The 21,876-nt window shown below is 34.5% G+C and overlaps 1 protein-coding gene across 1 annotated transcript; it reads right to left on the bottom strand.

Annotated features, from left to right (window-relative positions):
• Positions 1–496: 496 nt before the first annotated feature.
• Positions 497–18,870, bottom strand: psme3ip1 (proteasome activator subunit 3 interacting protein 1). Its single transcript, XM_059336039.1, has 8 exons — positions 18,807–18,870; positions 14,632–14,768; positions 14,431–14,529; positions 12,058–12,179; positions 6,084–6,223; positions 4,546–4,631; positions 2,034–2,243; positions 497–945 (listed from the first exon to the last, which is right to left on the bottom strand). Exons 2-8 carry the CDS (start codon positions 14,756–14,758, stop codon positions 941–943), a joined length of 789 nt encoding a protein of 262 aa, XP_059192022.1. The 5' UTR covers positions 14,759–14,768; positions 18,807–18,870; the 3' UTR covers positions 497–940.
• Positions 18,871–21,876: the final 3,006 nt, after the last annotated feature.

Here is a 21,876-nt window from a genome sequence, read left to right as displayed (position 1 = left end):
GAAACTGACACAGATTTCTCTACAATGCAAGTTAATGACAGTCATATCCCGTGACTATTGGTTTGTTCCAAGTCACGTGACTTTCAAGGTCCCAGCGGTCAGAACAAAAAACATGGCGGACAGTTCTCTCATTTTTAGTGAAAAATCAATATTTTGACTTAGTTTCTGCATAAAAATGGATTTTGATCACATTTCTAGTGAGAAATATATGTTTTATTTTCTAAATATTCACTCAGTGAATGTACATAATCACTTTGTATGTTGGAATAGCCACGGGATATGACTGGCATTAACTTGCATTGTAGCAAAATCCTGGTCAGTTTCACGGAAATTTGAGCGATTCCGTGGCTATTTCACGGATTTCTGTGAGATCATGTTGGAAACTTTGCGGCTGTAACAAAGAAATTTCCCCACTGTGGGATTAATAAAGTCAAATCTGAAATCTGAAATCTGAATTGATGCGCACACACACACAAATACACACCGTAAACACAGATCACAAGGGAAAGCTCTTTATTTCTCTCTGCTCAGACTTTGACCAACAAAACAAAACTCCTCACAAACGCCTGAGACAGCAGCAAACAGTCCAGCATCTTTCCAGCACAATGGAACTTTAAAACAAACTACTGAAGAGAAAAACACATTACATCACAAAAATAAAAACATGATTTTTCCAAACCATTCAGACTTTTGCGTTTAACCCAAACGGAGAGCGAAGCGTTTCCTGCCCTGGCTCTCTCTCCTCTGCTGCGGTTAGCTAAACGGTGTGAGTCATTTGACACAGTCTAAGCAGTCTCCTCCTTGCTCCACAGCTGTCAATCACTGTTCCCTCAGCCAGCAGCACAGCTTGCAGTCGCTGTGGCTTGGGTGGGGAGTAGGGTTGGGTGTAGGGGGGGGCAGGATGTCGTCGGGATAGGCAGTGCGGGATTGGTTGCTCGGCTTAAACTGCGTGAGATGTGATTGAGGGAAGGAAGGGTGGAGGTATCATGTTTGAGTGCCACAATAGCAAAAACCACAGATAGATACAACGATTTAGTTCAGAGTTTAAATTGGTCTTAGTCTAATTACGATGATAGTACTCGGCTGAACTTTGTCTGATGACAAAGAGCAACAGTTCAACTCACAGCTGTGAAAACAACAAGAATACTGAAATGTTTCCTAGGTGTGTTTGTGTGTGTGTGTTGCCAGTGTATGACTCTAACATGATATGAATGTGTGTGTGGCCTGCAGGTATACCTTTATAGACTCTGTGCTGTGTGTGTGTGTGTGTGTCTGTGTGTGTGTGAGTGTGTGTGTGTAACCTTTAAATCTGTCTGTGTGTGTGCATATCCTGTGACGATACCTTTTCTGACTGTTTTCTTACCATTCTGAATGCATGCAAACTTACTTCCTGGTGTGTGTGTGTGTGTGTGTGTGTGTGTGTGTTCTTGTACTTCCTACATAGTGAGGACCAGAACACGTTTTTAACCAACAGAGTGAGGACATTTTCGCAAAGTGAGGACATTTCGGCCGGTCCTCACTTCTTTAAAGGCTTTTTTGAGATTTCAGACTTTGTTTTAAGGGTTAAAGGTTCCATGATAATGATAATTAACTGAAACTGTATTGTGTGGTTACAAAACTAACTAAAATTAGAGTGAAAATGTCCTTCGTTTTCATCTTTGTCCATTTTTTCCATACATAATGAAGATGGATCACACAAAGGAAATAAAGGCAAAATTTACTGTGACTGTTTACTGTGAAAAAATAAATAAATACGAAACTAAAACTAGCAAACTCACTCTAAAAACTCATTAAAACTAACTGAATTTGAAAACAAAAATTCACAATCCAATGAAAACTGAAACTAATGAAAAATCCCAAACTATTATAACCTTGCAAGGGAATTCACTGTTCCAATGAGGGTCCTCACAAAGATAGAAGTACAAGAGTGTGTGAGTGTGCGTGTGTGTGTGTGTGTGTGTGTGTGTGTGTGTGTGTCTATCTGTAGGCCCTGCTGTGCCGGGGGTACGGCAACATGATTGCGTCCACGCTACCTTCGCTGTCCGAGCTGCTGTCAGAGTCGCTGCTGCCAGAATAAACCCAGAGTCCCGGTAAAACGCCGACGCACACGGCTGCTGACGGCAGGTGTAACACGCCTTGACCGGAGCTCGGGGGGGCCGGGGGGGTCTTCGCCGTCAGGCTGGGGACTGTTTCTTTATTTTCAGCTCCGCCCGCTCCTCCTCCTCCTGCTCCATCCTCCTGTTCTGAACAGCACAACAAACTGTCAGATTCACAGCTTTAACATGCAGAAAACTACGGTGGCCCTGAAGTGTAAATCACAACGGCAAATCAGAAAACACAACGACAAATCAAAAAACACGACAAATCAGAAAACAACAAATCAGAAAACACGACAAATCAAAAAACAGAACAACAAATCAAAAAACACAATGACAAATCAGAAAACAACAAATCAGAAAACACAATGGCAAATCAGAAAACACAACAAATCAAAAAACACAACAACAAATAAAAAAACAACAAATCAGAAAACACAATGACAAATCAAAAAACACAACGACAAATCAGAAAACACAACAAATCAAAAAACAACAAATCAGAAAACACAACGACAAATCAAAAAACACAACAACAAATCAAAAAACAACAAATCAGAAAACACTGACAAATCAAAAAACACAACAACAAATAAGAAAACACCAACAAATCAAAAAACAACAAATCAGAAAACACTGACAAATCAAAAAACACAACAACAAATAAGAAAACACACCAACAAATCAAAAAACAACAAATAAGAAAACACACCAACAAATCAAAAAACAACAAATAAGAAAACACACCAACAAATCAAAAAACAACAAATCAGAAAACACTGACAAATCAAAAAACACAACGACAAATCAGAAAACACAACAACAAATCAGAAAACACAACGACAAATCAAAAAACAACAAATCAGAAAACACAATGACAAATCAAAAAACACAACAACAAATCAGTCACTGATTGGACTGGTGACTACGGACCACCAGTCCAATCAGTGACGATGATTTGACGTTGTTTTTTGATTTGTCGTTGTTTTTTGATTTGTCGTTGTTTTTTGATTTGCCGTTGTGATTTGCACTTCAGGGCCACCGTAGGAAACAACGCATGAGGCAAAGAAAAAAAATTAAGAGGGCAGGAAACTATTTGCTAGATCTTAAAAAGCTATATATTTTTCTGAAGTTGGGAAAATGAGCTTTTTTGTGTTTTAAATGAATGCAAATGACAATTCACACAGGCTCATACTTTATATAGCTTAACTGCCATTCTTCACTGGCAGCAACCGGCCAGCGTGATCTACTGTGAATCATCAAGACCTTTTATATGAACCAGGGTTTAAACCACAGCATGCTAAGGGATGTGAACCCTGAGCTCTGTTGTTTGAACATGATTCCTTAACCCTTTGATGCACAACATGGTCTAAAGTGACCCGACAGAGTTTGTATGTTCTATATCTTTGCAATAAATTATTTTCGTCATTCAGTATTCCAGGTTTTCCTCAATTAGTTTGTTTTTGATCATCATACATCCTAATTTTTATGTTTTCCTTTATTCATTTTTGAATAAAATCCCTTTTTCTGTCACTACTCTTCTAATACACAACATGGGTGAAAAATGTCCCATATCCATTTTTTAGCGAAGTAGCTTGCTAGGCTAACTACTTAGCTAACTTCTTGGCTAAGTATTTAGCTAAGTAGGTTGTTAAGCTAATTTCTTAGCTAACTTCTTGGCTAAGTATTTAGCTAAGTAGGTTGTTAAGCTAATTTCTTAGCTAACTTCTTGGCTAAGTATTTAGCTAAGTAGCTTGCTAAGCTAACTACTTAGCTAACTTCTTGGCTAAATAGTTAGCTTAGCAAGCGACTTAGCCAAGTAGTTAGCTATGTGATAATACTTCTTCATAAATTATGAGAAGCTGGTGGAAATAATGATCTGTTGTTATCAAAAACAAGATATTTAAAGAATATTTAGATCATTATATTTATCATTATATTCAATCATAAAATAAGTTGATATCAAATGATAGAGCACAGAAACACACAGCAAACAATAAATAACATGGGAAATGAATGCGGGTCATTTTTGACCCATGTTGGGCATCAAAGGGTTAATACAGCGTACTGGCAGCACTGAGTAACTAACTCAAGTGTGAAACGACGTCTATCTCGCCCTGGGCGTTCAGGAGAATCAAGTTTAGCTTGGCTTCTGTGTGAGTTTCTTAGGTTTCCATTATGAGGAACACCAATTCCACTTCCAAAGAGGGTCAGTTCCTTTCCAATTATAAAAGTAATTCCAGCTCTGCATGTAGAAGAAGGAAAACGCACGCTCCATGTATGCATTCTGGGCATTATCCAATCACAGGCAGTGAGCTGTATACAGGTTTTCTGCTCTGATGGTTCTATCAGATCATTTAGCAATTTCAGGAATTGTCAAAGAGGTGCACAACTCAATTTCTACCCACTTCAGACGGACATGCCTTCTCAGCCCCAGGCTGCGGCCCACCTGTGTGTCGGTCTCCGTTTCCTGTCGTTGATGTCGTTGTGATTTCCACCTTCTGTTTCTTACTGGTGTCTGACGACTGGGAGGAACTGGGCGAGAGAACAGAGAGATTGTGAGGATTGAACGCTGCTCTAATCGAGGCTTTCATGCTGATAATGGGTCAAATGATTCAGAGTGAATATAGTTCTTGGAGTGACAAACCCACAGAGGATTCCAGACTTCCTCTCAGCTCTCTGGACCACTTTAACTTCTATCAGCTCATTGTTTTGGTTTTGTGATTGAACTGAAGCTGGAGGTGTAGGCTTATAATACCAACCTGGTCTCACAGGAATCCGTGAAATAGCCACGGATTCGCTTAACTCAAAATCCGTGGAATAGCCACAGATTCGCTTAACCCATTGAAGCCTGGAAAGCGGATACGTCGTTTTGTAGTATTTGTATAAGCTCTCAGATACTTTTTGAATTTAATTTCTAAAAAAAATCTATTATTTAGTAGAAGCGTTGACACTTCTGTTGAATTTCCAGAAAAACTTCAGGTTTTAGGGGCTTATTTTAAAATCGCCCAGAGGTTTTACAGGCAGTTTTTACAGGCGTTTTAGGCTTCAATGGGTTAACTCAAAATCCGTGGAATAGCCACGGAATCACTCAAATTTCCGTGAAACTGACACGGATTTCACTACAATGCAAGTTAATGACAGTCATAACCCGTGGCTATTGGTTTGTTCCAAGTCGTGTAATTTTCAAGGTCCCGGCGTTCAGAACAAAAAACATGGCGGACAGTTCTCTCATTTTTAGTGAAAAAATCTATATTTTGACTTTGTTTCTGCATAAAAATGGATTTTGATCACATATCCCGTGGCTATTCCAACATACAAAGTGATTATGTACATTCACTGAGTGAATATTTAGAAAATAAAACATATATTTCTCGCTAGAAATGTGATCAAGATCCATTTTTATGCAGAAACTAAGTGAAAATATTGATTTTTTCACTAAAAATGAGAGAACTGTCCGCCATGTTTTTTGTTCTGACCGCTGGGACCTTGAAAGTCACGTGACTTGGAACAAACCAATAGGAACAAATATCCACGGAATATGACTGTCATTAACTTGCATTGTAGTGAAATCTGTGTCAGTTTCACGGAAATTTGAGTGATTCCGTGGCTATTCCACGGATTCCTGTGAGACCAGGTTCTATAATACAGAGTATTGTGAGAATAAAAATGACTTCAAGGTTTCCTTACTCAAGCTTTCAGCAGGTGGCCAACAGACATGGCTGAACCTTCAGTTTACAACAGCAGGAATCGGTTTCCAGCAAAAAAAAAACTCTGACAGAACAACACTATCTACCCAACCTCATGTTAGCTACTAGATAATGATCGTAGTAGAGCACTTAGCAGCTTAAGAAAAAGATAAATCCCTGAGCAGTTGGTAAAGTTCAAAACTAAACCAAAGGACAGTGAACATTGGTCATAAATTTGTCAGATAAACAAAAACATTTTCAAACGAATGATAATGTTGATGTACATCTGTGAACCGACCTGCGTCTCTTGACAGCTCCAGCCAATAAATGGGCCTGAGACAGGTGGCTGGTCCTTTGCTCCGGCCCTGAATGTTTAGGTGCCACCTTTTTTTCAGGCTCTTTGCGGCTTTCAGTGGACGCTTGCTTCACTAGAGCGCTGTGCCGGTGTGGGGTTAAGGTGAATGAACCATAATGGAGCATTGGAAAGGGAATACAGAGTACGACCCAGGGGCAAGTTGAAATGCACGACCCATTCGGCAGCAGTCAACAAGTTACATTTAGACATTAAGTCGTCCCTTCAGGAGGAGCCATTACGTCTCTCCATCGGTGCGCTGGAAAAAGCGACACAGTTCCGAGAGGCTAAAACAAGCACTCATGCAGAGAGAGAGATGTGACACAGATATAAAGCCTAAAAGAAGAGCAGGAGATGGAGAGAGCTCAGGAGACGTGAAATCAGGTCGAGACGCAGAGACAGAGGGAAATGGACTAAGAGACACAGAGAGACAAAGCACAGAGAGAGAGAAAGACAAACGGGACAGATGGACGAGGGACAGCAGACAGAGAGGGACATTAGATCAGTAGTTCTCAACCTTTTTGAGTCGTGACCCCCAATTTAACATGCATGTTGTCCGCGACCCCCGCTCACTGAACACAATCTCACACGCACAGTTCAGATCACCCAAAAAAGAACACAAAAAGACACAAAATGACCAAAAAAAGGAAATAAAATGACCAAAAAAGACAGAAAATGACCAAGAAAAGACACAAAATGACCAAAAAAAAGGAAACAAAATGACCACAAAAAGACAGAAAATGACTAAAAAGACACAAAATGACCAAAAAAAGGAAACAAAATGACCAAAAAAGACAGAAAATGACGCAGAAAAGAAACAAAATGACCAAAAATAAAGACACAAAATGACCAAAAGACACAAAATGACCAAAAGACACAAGATGACAAAAGAAGACACAAAATGACTAAGAAAAGACACAAAAAGACCAAAAAAGGAAACAAAATGACCAAAAAAAGACACAAATTGACCACAAAATGATCAAAAAAGACACAAAATGACCAAAAAAATACACAAAATGACACGGAAAAGAAACACAATGACTAAAAAAAGACACAAAATGACTAAGAAAAGACACAAAATGACCAAGAAAGGAAACAAAATGATCAAAAAAGACACAAAATGACCAAACCCCCCCGAAATGACCAAAAAAAGACACAAAATGACCAAAAAGACTAAAACACATTAACACATGAACACTTTAACACAGTGGAGACAGAGCTGACTTCCAAAATGATTTGGCGACCCCCAGAAATCATCTCGCGAGCCCAATTGGGGTCCCGACCCCAAGGTTGAGAATAGCTGCATTAGATAGACGTGAGGTACATACAAGCAGTTATGAGTTTTCACTGCATTACCTAAGGTCTGCACCTTTGTGTGTGCGTGTACTTTGTTTCGCAGCAACTGCTTTAAATGGTCACCGTAGTTACCAGCCTATGATACAGTTTCCACGACAACCCATTCCTCTTCTTCATCTGCAGACAAACCTGTCTGTCAGAAACCGGTCTGTCCGCAAAGACAAAGAGAGTGACAGATGAAAAGCACAGCAACAAATAAAACAAAAACTATTGGATATGTATTTAAATATGCAAAATTTCCAAATGGTTTCATATCTGCACTGTGATGTATAGTACAAATTAAGTGCTCCGTCCTTAATACATGACATGTAAACAATATTATTATGCTTCTATAATGGGCTAAAATTTGAGGTTATGTAAAGCTGCAAAATGATGCAGATGGAACTTGGCAAACAAAATCGGCTGGTTCCAGACCTCTGACCTGCTGCCCACATCTAAGATTTGTTCAGCGACTGCACCCACTCATGGCTGCTTCATCCAGTTGGAGAAACAGTAAGCCAATAAGCGCTTAGTAGGCAGGATTAAGAATGGAAATGCCATCTTCCTACATAGCTAGCGAATACAGTTGGACCTAAACAAACTAACAGAAAGAGGTGGGGGTATTAGACCAGTTACTCTTGTGTTCTGAGAGGTAAAATTGCTGTTTTTGTCAATGGAGTATGGTTCCTTTGGAGCAGGGGTGGGCAATTAATTTCCCCAAGGGGCCTCATGACCAATACCACGAAGGTTGCAGGGGCCGGACCAAAACTCTGAACTAAATTCTGCTCAATATTAATGTAATCGCTTTATAAAAATACAGTAAATTATCTGGTTTTGAGCTGCTACTGATAGGAACACATGTTATGATGAGACTGTTAATGTGGAGTAAATCAAGTATAGCAGTAAAAAGTAGTAAATACTCCAATCACTATATCACTATTCCATTTATTTTAAACACAACTGTAAATGACCTTTAGCAAGGTTCCTATTTATGTTTTTGTATTATAGCTTGTTTTTTCATGTTTGTACATTTTCAAGGTGCTTTACGATGTTGTGATGCTTTTATTTTGAAAAGGTGTCGTCCAGTGTAAAACGGGTGCTTTAATTTTGAAAGGTAGTGACAGGAAATAACAGGTAGAACGGTTAAATGAAAAAACGAACGGCAAATAATAACGAGTGCGTAGTAATTCATATAAAGTTGATATAAAGTATCAAAAGGCTTCTATAGTGGACGACTGACAGGACACAAGGTTTGTTAGAGTTTATTTTATTCTGTCATATATATTAGTGGCTATATTTGTTGTCTTAACTATAGTAAAAGTGCTTGTTAGCTCTAGTGCTAATGATAATGTTTGCTATTTTTTTCAAAATAAAAGCACTGCGGTTATATTGATTTCTTAAAATATGAATTGTTTTGCTCAAAACAATTTTGATTTGATTTTATGTTGATTTTATGATTTTTTGTTGTTATTGTATTCATGCATATTTTATTTTGTGCGGGCAGTACATTTTACATTTTATTTATTTTTATCCCATTTTTAATTTATTTTATCTTATTGCATCTTACTGTTCTATTGTTTACTACATCTCTTTGTATTGTGTTATGTATTTATTGTTTGTGCAGCACTTTGGGAACCTAGTGTTTGCTAAAATTGTGCTTTATATAAATAAAGTGGATTGGATTGGATTGAAAACATGTTTTCCATGTCAAATGTGTTAAAGCCTCACAGATTGCTTTTTATTGTGTTTAAATGCAGGGTCAAGAGAGTTTCATAGGGATTCAGAAAGAAGTGTGAATAATAACACACATAACAAGGCTGGGGAGAATAGTGACTATTGCAGATTTATGTACTAAGGTTATATTTATATTATTTCAGTAGAATAGGTCGTGAGGCATGAAACTCCCGGGCTGAAAAAGGGGCCTGGAGTGTACTGGCTGCTGTTGTTAATACACAGGTCGATCGATAAGAATATATATATATATACACTACTGGTCAAAAGTTTTAGAACACCCCAATTTTTCCAGTTTTTTATTGAAATTCAAGCAGTTCAAGTCAAATGAACAGCTTGAAAGGGTACAAAGGTAAGTGGTGAACTGCCAGAGGTAAATAAAAAAAGGTAAGCTTAACCAAAACTGAAAGATAATGTACATTTCAGAATTATACAAGTAGGCCTTTTTCAGGGAACAAGAAATGGGTTAACAACTTAACTCTATGGAGTCTTGGGCTATTTTGTCCATTTTTTAATTCTTTTCATGTCTTTGTAAGTCATTTTGTGTCTTCTGTTGTCTTTTTTTGGTCATTTTGTGTCTTTTTTTTTTTTGTCATCTTGTGTCTTTTTCATTCGATTCAAAATCACATTTTTTGTTGGACTAAAGGACTAACCTTTAGTGTGTATATATATATATATATATATATATATATATACATACACTACACTACAGAATTTTATTGAAAATGATGCAGTTTAATGTCTCAGTGTACTCTGAAATTAATGCACATTTGCAACATTTAAAATTCTTTATTGAGCATGATAGTGTTTTGAAAGTTAAAAAAAGATTCAAAATCACATTTTATGTTGGACTAAAGGACTAAAAAAAGACACAAAATGACCCAAAAAAAAGGACACAAAATGACAAAAAAAGACACAAAATGACCAAAAAATGACACAAAATGACTAAAAAAAGACATGAAAAGATGGACAAAATAGCCCAAGACTCCATAGAGTTAAGTTGTTAACCCATTTCTTGTTCCCTGAAAAAGGCCTACTTGTATAATTCTGAAATGTACATTATTTTCCAGTTTTGGTTAAGCTTACCTTTTTTTATTTACCTCTGGCAGTTCACCACTTACCTTTGTACCCTTTCAAGCTGTTCATTTGACTTGAACTGCTTGAATTTCAATAAAAAACTGGAAAAATTGGGGTGTTCTAAAACTTTTGACCAGTAGCGTATGTATATTTTATCCAGAAACCTACGGCAGATCGAAGTGTGAATGTTTGGATTTGAATATAATTTGTGTAGAGCATAGTGCTGGTATTACTCATGAGGATGGATACGTGTAGAAGGTGTTTGTATGTAGAATGAGAGCATGATGGACCCGGCAGCAGCAGCTTGACTACGTTAGAGCGGTTTCTGTCTCTGCCAACACACGTAAAGCTGCTTATCATTTATGTCCCGAGAGTCTTCTTCTATATTAGCAACATGGATGTCCTTCAACTGTTGAAAACAGCTTCAGTGCCTCGCTCAGGGAGATACAGAAGCACATTGATGAATATAATTTACCTGATTGATATTCACCATTTATGGTTTTGTTAATTAATTATGTATAATAGCTGCCTGGTTATACACCAGCCTCATAAAATCCCAAGATTTACTTTCTTTCATCCGTTTAATTTTGCATCAAATTATAAAAGTGTGCTTGCACAAGACATTAAAGAGAACAGTGGTACAGAAGTGCATCTTATCTGCCCTTTGATTCAATATTTTGTGTATAAAGGCCCATAGTCGACCTCCAATACTCCCAAGTAAAAAAAAAATCTACCAGTAAGAAGTGGTAACTGCATCAACACTAACACTAACTGACTGGCCCAATGAAGCACACAGGAAAGTCTAAAGCAGTAGTTCTCAACCTTTTTGAGTCGCGACCCCCAATTTAACATGCATGTTGTCCGCGACCCCCGCTCACTGAACACAATCTCACACGCACAGTTCAGATCACCCAAAAAAGAAACAAAATGACCAAAAAAGACAGAAAATGACCAAAAAAAGGAAACAAAATGACCAAAAAAGACAGAAAATTACCATAAAAAGACAGAAAATGACCGAAAAAAGGACACAAAATGACCAGAAAAGACACAAAATGACCACAAAATGACAAAAAAAGACACAAAATGACCAAAAAAAGACAAAAAAGATACAAAATGACCAGAAAAGACAGAAAATGACCAGAAAATGACCAAAAAAGGGCACAAACTGACCAGAAAAGACACGAAATGCCCACAAAATGACAAAAAAAGACACAAAATGACCAAAAAAGACAAAAAAGTTACAAAATGACCAAAAAAGGAAACAAAATGACCAAAAAAGACAGAAAATGACCATAAAAAGACAGAAAATTACCAAAAAAAGGACACAAAATGACCAGAAAAGACACAAAATGACCACAAAATGACAAAAAAAAGACACAAAATGATCAAAAAAAGACAGAAAATGACCAAAAAGAAAGACAGAAAATGACCAAAAAAAGACATTAAATGACCCAAAAGACTAAAACACATGAACACTTTAACACAGTGGAGACAGAGCTGACTTCCAAAATGATTTGGCGACCCCCAGAAATCATCTCGCGACCCCAATTGGGGTCCCGACCCCAAGGTTGAGAACAGCTGGTCTAGAGAAGAGGTACTATACCACAAGATAAACTCAAATAATAAGAACACAGCTTTGCGGGGCTTAACGGACAATATAAAGTAGAAGCATGAAATGCAAATGCAGTGACTTCAACGACACGTTTGTGCTTATTTTAAACCTGCAAACTCTCACTTTGTTTTTCTTTTATAGAAAGCATCATGTGATAAAGGATATTCTGTATTCCAGCAGTTCCTGTTTCTCCTCGTCTCTGCGCTGCTTCTCCACCAGGCACTGTTGCCGGGAGACCTCGTCCAGGAAGCTGGACTCTTCCTCGTCCAATCCCCTCACCATGTTCCCTGTCGCCATGGAAACAAACACGCTCTCAACACATGGTTGTAAAGTGATGCATTTTTTTTAAGAAAACAAACCATACAAGTCTGTTTTTAAATCCACACACAAACGACCTTCATGTGAAAAAAAATCTAGCAAATCTTCATGATTAAAAACAATAAAGTGTGTGTACGTTTACCACATGTAGCAGATGAACTTACACCGTGACATTTTATGTGAGAAAATGTTTGAATTGAGAGATTCTTCCCAAGTTGTCTCTTTACTAAAAGCATCATCATGACACCGATGGCTTTGCATAGCTGCAAATCTGCCATCTGATCTTAAACTTATTAAGGCATTCATTACATTTCTGGGGTCAAAAAAACAAAAATATTGTGAACCACTACTGCCCTACAAAGTCTAACTGCAGTAACTACATTTTTGGTCAAAATTGAGTTATAACTAAAAATGAACTCCTTGATGTCTGTTTTATCTTGCGACAAAGTTTTAGATTTCAATTTTGTTTTATTTCAGAGAAATAATTATATAAAAACCACAAAATCCAACTCAAAACCAAGCAGTAATTGCACTTACCACAGTCTGCTTTGGATATATAAACTAATTTAAACATAAAAATAATAGAAATTATACGTTTATTTGAAAGGGAAATTATTATATAGATAGTGGTGAAGCAAAAAAAAAGTGAGATACAATTATATTACACACTTAAATACACTGATAACAAAATCAATTTGAAAATGTTTATTCACTGAAAACAAAATATAGAAGCTGAAAGAAGACGACAACATTGTAGTTACTGCACTCTGTTTCTATATTACTATTAGAACCTTTTACAGCGATGCAGTAACTACGTTTTGGGGTCAAAGGTCAAATAAATCATCATGATTTTGAGCATAAAAATTACATCAATACATGTGGAAATAAGTGTCATATCACTTATCTACCCATTGGCTGGCCAGTTAGAACACGTTTAAAATCTTTAAAGCAGTTTTTCTCAGTTTTACCTTTTGCGTAGTTACTGCAGTTAGACTTTGTAGGGCAGTCTAGTCCAGGGGTGTCAAACTCTGGCCCGCGGGTCAAATTTGGCCCGCAGTGTAATTTTATTTGGCCCGCGAGCCAATATCAAATTATTATATAATTATTGTACTATAAAAGCTGACCCGCTGGTATTATACGGCGCATTTACAGCTAATACTAGATTTATTATTGTTATTTTATTTTTAAATGTATTAACCTGTTGAAAAAGTTTATTTTGATATTTAAATCAGAAGGATGCAAATAGAAAAGAGGCATACGATTTTTATTTAATTTTTATTTAATAAATTAATGACATTGATGTGTTTTTTATATGAAATTTGATTTTGCCCGTCTGCACTATTTAGTTATATATTGTATGTTTATAAGCGTTTATAAGCGTATAAGGTTGTGCAACAACCCGTGACATATAAATGGGCACTGGAACCACCTTCATATCCTCCATTCATAATGTTGAAAGCCTCACTACACTTTTGCAAATTTAATTAATTCATTATTTTATTCATTAACTCATTTTTATCACAGACTTATGTAAAACTGGACACACAGTGCTGAACTGCATCTCAACTTAATCTTCAGGTATATATATATATATATATATATATATACACACACACATATATATATATATATATATATATATATATATGTGTGTATATATATATATATATATATATATATATATATATATATATATATATATACAGTACAGGCCAAAAGTTTGGACACACCTTCTCATTCAATGCGTTTTTCTTTATTTTCATGACTATTTACATTGTAGATTCTCACTGAAGGCATCAAAACTATGAATGAACACATGTGGAATTATGTACTTAACAAAAAAGTGTGAAATAACTGAAAACATGTCTTGTATTTTAGATTCCTCAAAGTAACCACCCTTTGCTTACTAGAATATAAGACATGTTTTCAGTTATTTCACACTTTTTTGTTAAGTACATAATTCCACACGTGTTCATTAATAGTTTTGATGAATCTACAATGTAAATAGTCATGAAAATAAAGGAAACGCATTGAATGAGAAGGTGTGTGTCCAAACTTTTGGCCTGTACTGTATATATAACTATTTAGCATTTAATATGACTTATGGTTCCTGCTGAAAACACATCATGACTGGTGATCTTTATAGCACATAGCCACTGGCTGTTTGATTCAACCTTGAGGAAAAATAGATTTAAAGTCTAAATAACAAAGAAGACTCACTGAATTTGAACTGCTCCTCAAATTCCTCTTGTTTCTTGTCTTTCTGCTCCTGCAATCGCTCAAAGAGGGAACGTGGGTCATATTTCTCCTCTGGGGCCTCTGTGGAATTCAACAAACAAACAAATATGTGGATGTATGCACAGCTGTATGTATTTTACAAGTTTGGGATCTGTGTGTAAATCCGTGTGCTGTTCTTCTCACCCTCTGGATCGTCTGGTTTCCTCACTTTCTCCCATTCCTCCTGTCTCTTTTTCCTCTTCTCATCGAGCTCAGTTTCCGACACAAACTTCCTGCTGAGGTCGACGCCTGCTGCCCCGCCCCCTTCCATTACAACTGACCTACGCACAAACCAAGGTTATTATAGTTAACGAAAACTAACGAAATAACGAAAACTAGAATTGAAAAAACATTTTTGTTAACTGAAATAAAAATAAAAACTAGAGTTTTTAAAAAAACGATAACTAACTGAAACTGTATTTTGTGGTTACAAAACGAACTAAAACTAACTAAAATTATACTGAAAATGTCCTTAGTTTTCGTTTTTGTCAACTTTTTTCATTCATAATTCAGTGTTTCTATTTGAACATGCAACACATGGTGAATATGTTTACTGAGACTGGGATGTTTACACTAGAACCAAAATCAAAACAGTTAATAACCTTATTGGGGCTGAGATGATAAACCAATGGAAATAAAGGCAAAATTTATTATGACCTCTTTGAATCTGGCACCCAACACATAGCCCATTACAAAAAAACTAACAATAAAACTAATAAAAACTAAACAAAAACTAAGCATTTTCAAAAAATAATAACTAAACTAAAACTAGAAAACTCACTCTTAAAACTAACTAAAACTAACTGAATTTGAAAACAAAAATTCACAACGAAATTAAAACTAAAACTAATGAAAAATCCAAAACTGTTATAACCTTGCCACAAACACAAAGCCTCAATTTGTCTATCATTCAAAAAAAAGTTTTTCTTCAAGTCTGTTTCTGAAGGGGACTTATAGACTTCTAAGTGAAGAAGTCAATAGCAGCGATGCTGAATGGTTTTCCTCCGGGGAGCCATACTGAGAATCTGTGGATTCAATTGATTTATTCTCTTCTACGTAGAATAAATAAATCGAATACATGAGTTAGGGGTGGGCGATATGGCCCTAAAAGAATATCACGATATTTCAGGCTATTTTTGCGACGACGATATTCTTGACGATATTAGGAAATACTTAAAAAGATATAGAAAATATGATTTTTTTTTTAGTCTGTATAAATAATTTAAGATCTAACATGTAGTTTGAAGTGCAAATCTCAGTTGCCAAATACAAAAAAAATTACTCTTGACTATCAGCAATAATAAAAATAACCATTTCAGCTTCTTCAATGTGAATATTTCTGGTTTCTTTGTTCCTTTATTACAATAAACTGAATATCTCTTTGGTTTGTGGACAAAACAAGAGATTTGAGGACGTCATCTTGTGGTTTGGGAAACACTGATTGATATTTTTCAACATTTTATTGACCAAACAACTAATCGATTAATCGTTTAAATAATCGATAATGAAAACGATCGTTAGTTGCAGCCCTAATTGAAGCATTAAACTTCATCTTTAAGCTAGACTTACATTCCTTACAAATTATTTGTGGTTAATAAGGTGAAAGAAGTGTCATTTAAAATTATTCATCGTTGTTTCCGGTGAGATGTTTTTTTTAATCAAATTCTAATATGTTGGTCTAGATCTAAATTGTCCCTTATGTGACTCCCATACTGAGACTATTATCCATCTGTTTTGGAAATGTAAATATACCTGTAAACTGTGGCAAGATATTTGCAGATTTATTTTAGATAATATCACCTGTGACTTCAAGCTCCTCTTGGAAGATGTACTTTTTGGCTTTAAAATGAGTAACATTTCAGTTGAAAAATAATGTTATCTAGTTAATATTACCGGAAGTTAATATTTCTTTTGTGTTTTTATGGAAGAACTCGAGATGTACTTCAAGTCAATATCTAATGCTAAAAACAAGAAAGCTATCAAAACTGTGAGATTATGTTCCCACTTCACTATTTTTGATTCAATTTAATTTGTCTTTGCTTGTGACCACTGGCAATATATATATATATATATATATATATATATATATATATATATATATATATATATATATAAGATTATCCATAATTATATCGCTGTAGATATATTTTTTTGCAGTGAGGAAAAATACCAGAAATGTAAAAAATGTATTTTTTTAAATGGGTGTTTCAATATATATATATATATATATATATATATATATATATATATATATATATATATATAAAATATATATAAATATATTATATATATATAATTTTTATTATTTAAAAAAAAAAAATATATATATATATGTTACTGCTATTGTTATTATTTTCATTTTTCTATTTATCTATTTATTTAGATGTTTCTCAAATATTATTAATGTATTGTTTACCCTGCTACTTCTATTACTGCTGCATATGTTCTATAAATGAATGTGAAATAAAGGTTGTATTAAAAAAAAAAAGGAGAGCTGTAGCCACATAAATGAATTAAGATTATCCATAATTATATCGCTGCAGATATATATTTTTTTTGCAGTGAGGGAAAAATACCAGAAATGTAAAAAAAAGTGTTTTTTTTAAATGGGTGTTTCAATGCCGTAATCTTATAATGGGACCAAAGTCAACTTGTGAGGTGTTGGCGCCCCCTTGTGGCCATCTTTAATCATCACAAGTACGTGAAATTATAGCAATTTAAAGAACTTTTAGTCACAGAAAGCAGCAATAAAACCACAGAGATGGCAGAGCGGAGGGCAGTGATGTGAAATGAAAAATGAAGGTGTGTTTGATAAACAGTGATGGAACGTAACTAAGTACATTTACTCAAGTACTGTACTTAAGTACAATTTTGAGGTACTTGTACTTTACTTGAGTATTTCCATTTTATGTAACTTTTACTTCTACTCCACTACATTTTTAGGCAAATATTGTACTTTTTACTCTAGGATTTAGCTGCCAGCTTTAGTTACTTTTCAGGTCGAGATTTAACATAATATGTATGATCAATGTAAAGTGATTAGACGTTTTTTTAATTAAATCTTTTAACAGTATATTAAGTAATTAAGTGAGCCCAATCTTTACAAAATTAAAACACTGCATACATTAAATCACCAATACAAATAATGTAATAATATATTTAGAATATATAAAACTATTATAGTGGGTCCATTCTGCATAACCCAAGTACTTTTACTTTTCATACTTTAAGTATATTTTAATGCTGATACTTTTCTACTTTTACTTCAGTAGGATTTGGATGCAGAACTTTTACTTGTAGTGGAGTAATTTACCAGGGTGGTATTAGTACTTTTACTTAAGTAAAGGATCTGAATACTTTTTCCACCACTGTTGATAAAGCGCTTCGTTAGCACATAGACCTGCTCAGTGGTGGAAAAAGTATTCAGATCCTTTACTTAAGTAAAAGTACTAATACCACCCTGGTAAATTACTCCACTACAAGTAAAAGTTCTGCATCCAAATCTTACTGAAGTAAAAGTAGAAAAGTATCAGCATTAAAATATACTTAAAGTATGAAAAGTAAAAGTACTTGGGTTATGCAGAATGGACCCACTATGATTGTTTTATATATTCTAAATATATTATTACATTATTTGTATTGGTGATTTAATGTATGCAGTGTTTTAATTTTGTAAAGATTGGGCTCACTTAATTACTTAATATACTGTTAAAAGATTTAATTAAAAAAACGTCTAATCACTTTACATTGATCATATATATTATGTTAAATCTCGACCTGAAAAGTAACTAAAGCTGGCAGCTAAATCCTAGAGTAAAAAGTACAATATTTGCCTAAAAATGTAGTGGAGTAGAAGTAAAAAGTTACATAAAATGGAAATACTCAAGTAAAGTACAAGTACCTCAAAATTGTACTTAAGTACAGTACTTGAGTAAATGTACTTAGTTACGTTCCATCACTGGACCTGCTGATTCACTAATGGAAAATAACGGCGACAGCTACATGCTAGCAACTAAAGGTAAGCCTTGAAAGAAACACTCGGCTAGAGATACAGCTGTTTATAATCAATGTATCGATCAATCTGCAGCACAGCAGCCTGGCTCAATAGTCACTGGACACGCAGGTGCCTTGTGTGCTGTAACCCCGGCTAGCATTAGCTTCGTTAGCATTCAGGTTAGCTGTTGTCGCCGCTGCCTGCAGCAGAACATCGTGTCATGGTGAAAAAACGAGACTTTCAGCTTCACCACCGAGCATACTTCACTATCACCTTATAAATATTTCATATTATGTTGAATAATTCCCGTGTCACTTGAACTTACCAAGCTCGGCTAGTCGATAATGCTCCTGCTCCAATTCAATGACGTATTGTGTTACAGCAAAAACACTCCGTCAACATTTTCTACGCGCGCCTTAGTTCCGACCTGTTTTTCTGCAGCACGGCTTCAAATAATTATTAAATTAAATTAAATTAAATTTCTGGTTTCTTTGTTCCTTAATGACAATAAACTGAATATCTCTTTGGTTTGTGCACAAAACAAGAGATTTGAGGACGTCATCTTGTGGTTTGGGAAACACTGATTGATATTTTTCAACATTTTATTGACCAAACAACTAATCGATTAATCGTTTAAATAATCGATAATGAAAACAATCGTTAGTTGCAGCCCTAATTGAAGCATTAAACTTCATCTTTAAGCTAGACTTACATTCCTTACAAATTATTTGTGGTTAATAAGGTGAAAGAAGTGTCATTTTAAATTATTCATCGTTGTTACCCGGTGAGATCTTTTTGTTTTTGTTTTAATTAAATTCAAATATGTTGGTCTAGATCTAAATTGTCCCTTATGTGACTCCCATACTGAGACTATTATCCATCTGTTCTGGAAATGTAAATATACCTGTAAACTGTGGCAAGATATTTGCAGATTTATTTTAGATAATATCACCTGTGACTTCAAGCTCCTCTTGGAAAATGTACTTTTTGGCTTTAAAATGAGTAACATTTCAGTTGGAAAAATAGTCAATTAAAATAGTATAGTATTTATAGTTTAGTATAGTAAATTAAATTAAATTAAATTAAATTAAATTAAATTAAATTGGCTTTATTGGCATGACGTAACAATGTATATATTGCCAAAGCAAGCATCAGAAAAAAAGATAACAAGATAAGGAAAGCAATATTTACAATAAATTATTATAATTCTGTTATTCATTTTAAAAGAAAAGAAAAACTAATAACAATGAAAGAAAGCAATATGTACAATCATTGAATTACAATCAACATATAATTTATACAATCTAACTGTATGTAATCTAATGAGAATAATATTTATTGCTGTAATTAGGTGCAATAAGAAGGTCCAGTGCCAGAGGATCAATGTCAGAGGATAAAAACAAAAATAAACAATTAGGGGGCGGGTTGGTAGGGCTGGGTCTGTATAACCAATTATTAGTATAAATATATGCACTAAATCTATGCACGACACTTTGCTATGTTATTAATATTATTATTATTATTATTATTATTATTATTATTATTATTATTATTATTATATATACTGTTGCTGCCATTACTATTATTACTATATACTGTAATATACTACTATTATTATTATACCGGCCTTACTGGCCTTATTTATTATTATTATTATTATTATTATATATTATATTATTTTACTTGTAATTACTTTATTTATATTTTTCATTTTATTTTTTATATTGTTTATTATCTATTGTTACATATTATATTATATTATATTATATATATTATATACTGTACTATTATTATTATTATTATTATTATTATTATTATTATTATTATTATTATATACCGTCTAGTCACTACAGCATTGTTACATCATGTCACCAGTTTAATTATTACCATCATCTTGCCAACCATCCTACCAAGTGATGTTCTTTTCTTAACTTCTTAAGTGTCCTTGTTCTATTCTGTGTTTTTTCTATTGTTGTTTTTATTTATGCTACCTCAGTATTTTATTCTATTGTGTTTTATTTTATTGTACTTGAATACCGGACTGCTGTGACAACCGAATTTCCCTTCGGAGATGAATAAAGTAATCTATCTATCTATCTATCTATCTATCTATCTATCTATCTATCTATCTATCTATCTATCTATCTATCTATCTATCTATCTATCTATCTATCTATCTATCTACGTATCTATCTATCTATCTATCTATCTATCTATCTATTGAGGGAAGCATTGAATGTAATAAGACAGATGAAATTCTGAAGTAACTTTGATGAACTTCTAAAAAATTGCTATTTTTTGTTGTTTTGATGTACTGACTGGTACCTAACTATGACGACCCACAGAAATTAAAAAAATGGAATAAAATAAAATAAAAAAAGAAGAAGGTCCAGTGCCATTGAATCATATATGTATTTAAAACTACATAGCAACAGCAACAATTTTGTTCTTATTTTGAGGGAATTAAGGTGATTGTATTGGGAGGGGGAGGAGAAGACTTTGGGTAAATACATATACAAAATATTTTATAATATCTGCTTTACAGCAATCACTTCCTGGAGATTCTCTTTGAATGCGTGTAGTTTAAATAATTGCCTATTCTAATTTGATACGAGGATCACATGGGTCATTTGTAAAGAGCTTAAATGACGATGGAGATTGCTGACTGAAATTGTTGTAGAAATAACAGTAAAAGTCAGTGGAGTATATTTTTTTCTTTATTTCATTATTTCTTTATTTCTGTAGCACCTTTCAAAACCAGGGTTACAAGGTGCTTTACAAAATACAGTATCATTGAGTCAATACAACAGTTAACCCTCTATGGTACGCATTAGGATGCCAGTTAGGAGTTTGGGGTTTTTGGGGTTTGTTGCTCATTGGCAACATTCTACCATAACATGAACAAGTGAAAAAGAAAGTTTTTGTTTCAATTTTAACATAATTTATGTAATAAACATGTGTAAAAGATTCAGTAGCTTCAACAGGGTACAATACATAACATTTTTAATTTAAAAACATTATGAAAGGAAGTTTTTTAACCGGTATCTTGTCTGAACGACACATTGAAATGAATGTCTTGAACAATCTTACTCACATATTAGTAGGAATATTTTTTTTTCCAGATGGAAAAGGGCCAGAAAATGACGACGTTTTGAGTGATTTTTTTGTGACGCAAAATGGCAAAGCTGTCTCCTTTGGAAAAGTCTTCAAAAAAGGTTTTCAATATGGCCTCCTGGAGGTCATGTGACAAATTAAAGCATTGCTATTGCTTCCCTATTCTTCCCTCTTTTTTAAAGTATCGCATCACTCAAAAACATATATTGTATAAATTTGACAGGCCAAAAATGGGTATGTTGCCTGAGGGCAACACCGTACCATAGAGAGTTAAAACAAAA

The sequence above is a fragment of the Centropristis striata genome, chromosome 6, assembly GCF_030273125.1.
Source record: "Centropristis striata isolate RG_2023a ecotype Rhode Island chromosome 6, C.striata_1.0, whole genome shotgun sequence".
NCBI lineage: Eukaryota > Metazoa > Chordata > Actinopteri > Perciformes > Serranidae > Centropristis > Centropristis striata.
The sequence above is the reverse complement of the archived record's forward strand: the minus strand, read 5'-3'. Positions and strand labels throughout refer to the sequence as shown.